General features: G+C 38.7%; 1 protein-coding gene across 1 annotated transcript in view; it reads right to left on the bottom strand.

The window, feature by feature from the left end:
* Positions 1–905, bottom strand: part of LOC102491998 (meiosis-specific nuclear structural protein 1-like) — a 2,668-nt gene extending 1,763 nt beyond the window's left edge. The window contains 1 exon segment of the mRNA XM_014583545.1: positions 27–905. Coding sequence (XP_014439031.1) covers positions 27–848 — 822 coding nt within the window. The 5' untranslated portion in view covers positions 849–905.

Below are 905 nucleotides of genomic sequence, written 5' to 3'. Positions count from 1 at the left end.
CGATTTTCTTCTCTTTGCTGCTGTATGTGGGCAAATTCTATGATTTTTCTGTTTTCTTCTTCCATCTCCTCACGTTTCTTCTTTCTCCAGAGAGCCTGCTCTTTCTGAAACTCTTCTATATACCTTCGAGTGGCATTCATTTTTTCTAATTTGTGTTGTTTTTCTAGTTGATCTTCTTTGTAGATTTTCCTAACGATTTCATCAATCATGAGTTTTTCTTTCAACAACTGTTCATAAGCTTCTTGCTTTTTTCTCTCTTGCTCTTCAACTTGTTTCTCTAAGTCAAAATAGTATTGTGCCTTCACTTTGTTCCATTTGTCTTTGGCGGCACTCTCTTCCTTTTTTACTCGCTCCTGTTCTTCCATCATGCTTTTGGCTATTTCAGCATCACGTTTCATTTGCTCATATTTAATGGCATCTTTTTCAGCAATCTGAGCTGCCCTTTCTTTATTCATGTAAGCTGCTTTTAACTTCTCCAATTTTCTGAGCTCGATACTGTTTTCTCTTACTTGTTGTCTCATCTTTTCATCCTTTAGACTTTCATGTTTTAGTTTTGCCAGTTCCATAGCCAATTTTTCTTCTTGTTCAAGCTGGAGTTTCCTCAATCTCTTATTTTCTTCTGCCTTTTGAATGGCCTCTTCCATATCCAACTCAAGTTGTTCATTCTGTAATAATCGGAGGAATCTCTTGTGCTCAACACGGGTATCATTTCCATTTTGCACCATTTGGTTCCTGACTTGACTCTGCATATTTTTTAGCTCCTGGACATGCAATTTTTTGTGGTAGTTATCATCTACTAATTTTTGATGCCGTTCACTAAAGCTCAAAGTTCTCCTTTTGGAAGCCATGCTGGCTGACAGAAACAAAGCTCTTCTCAAGCGGCCAGGGCCACCACGTCCCGCCGC

This window comes from Tupaia chinensis, unplaced genomic scaffold, assembly GCF_000334495.1.
Source record: "Tupaia chinensis unplaced genomic scaffold, TupChi_1.0 Scaffold144336_1, whole genome shotgun sequence".
NCBI lineage: Eukaryota > Metazoa > Chordata > Mammalia > Scandentia > Tupaiidae > Tupaia > Tupaia belangeri.
This window is presented reverse-complemented; position numbering and strand designations above follow the sequence as displayed.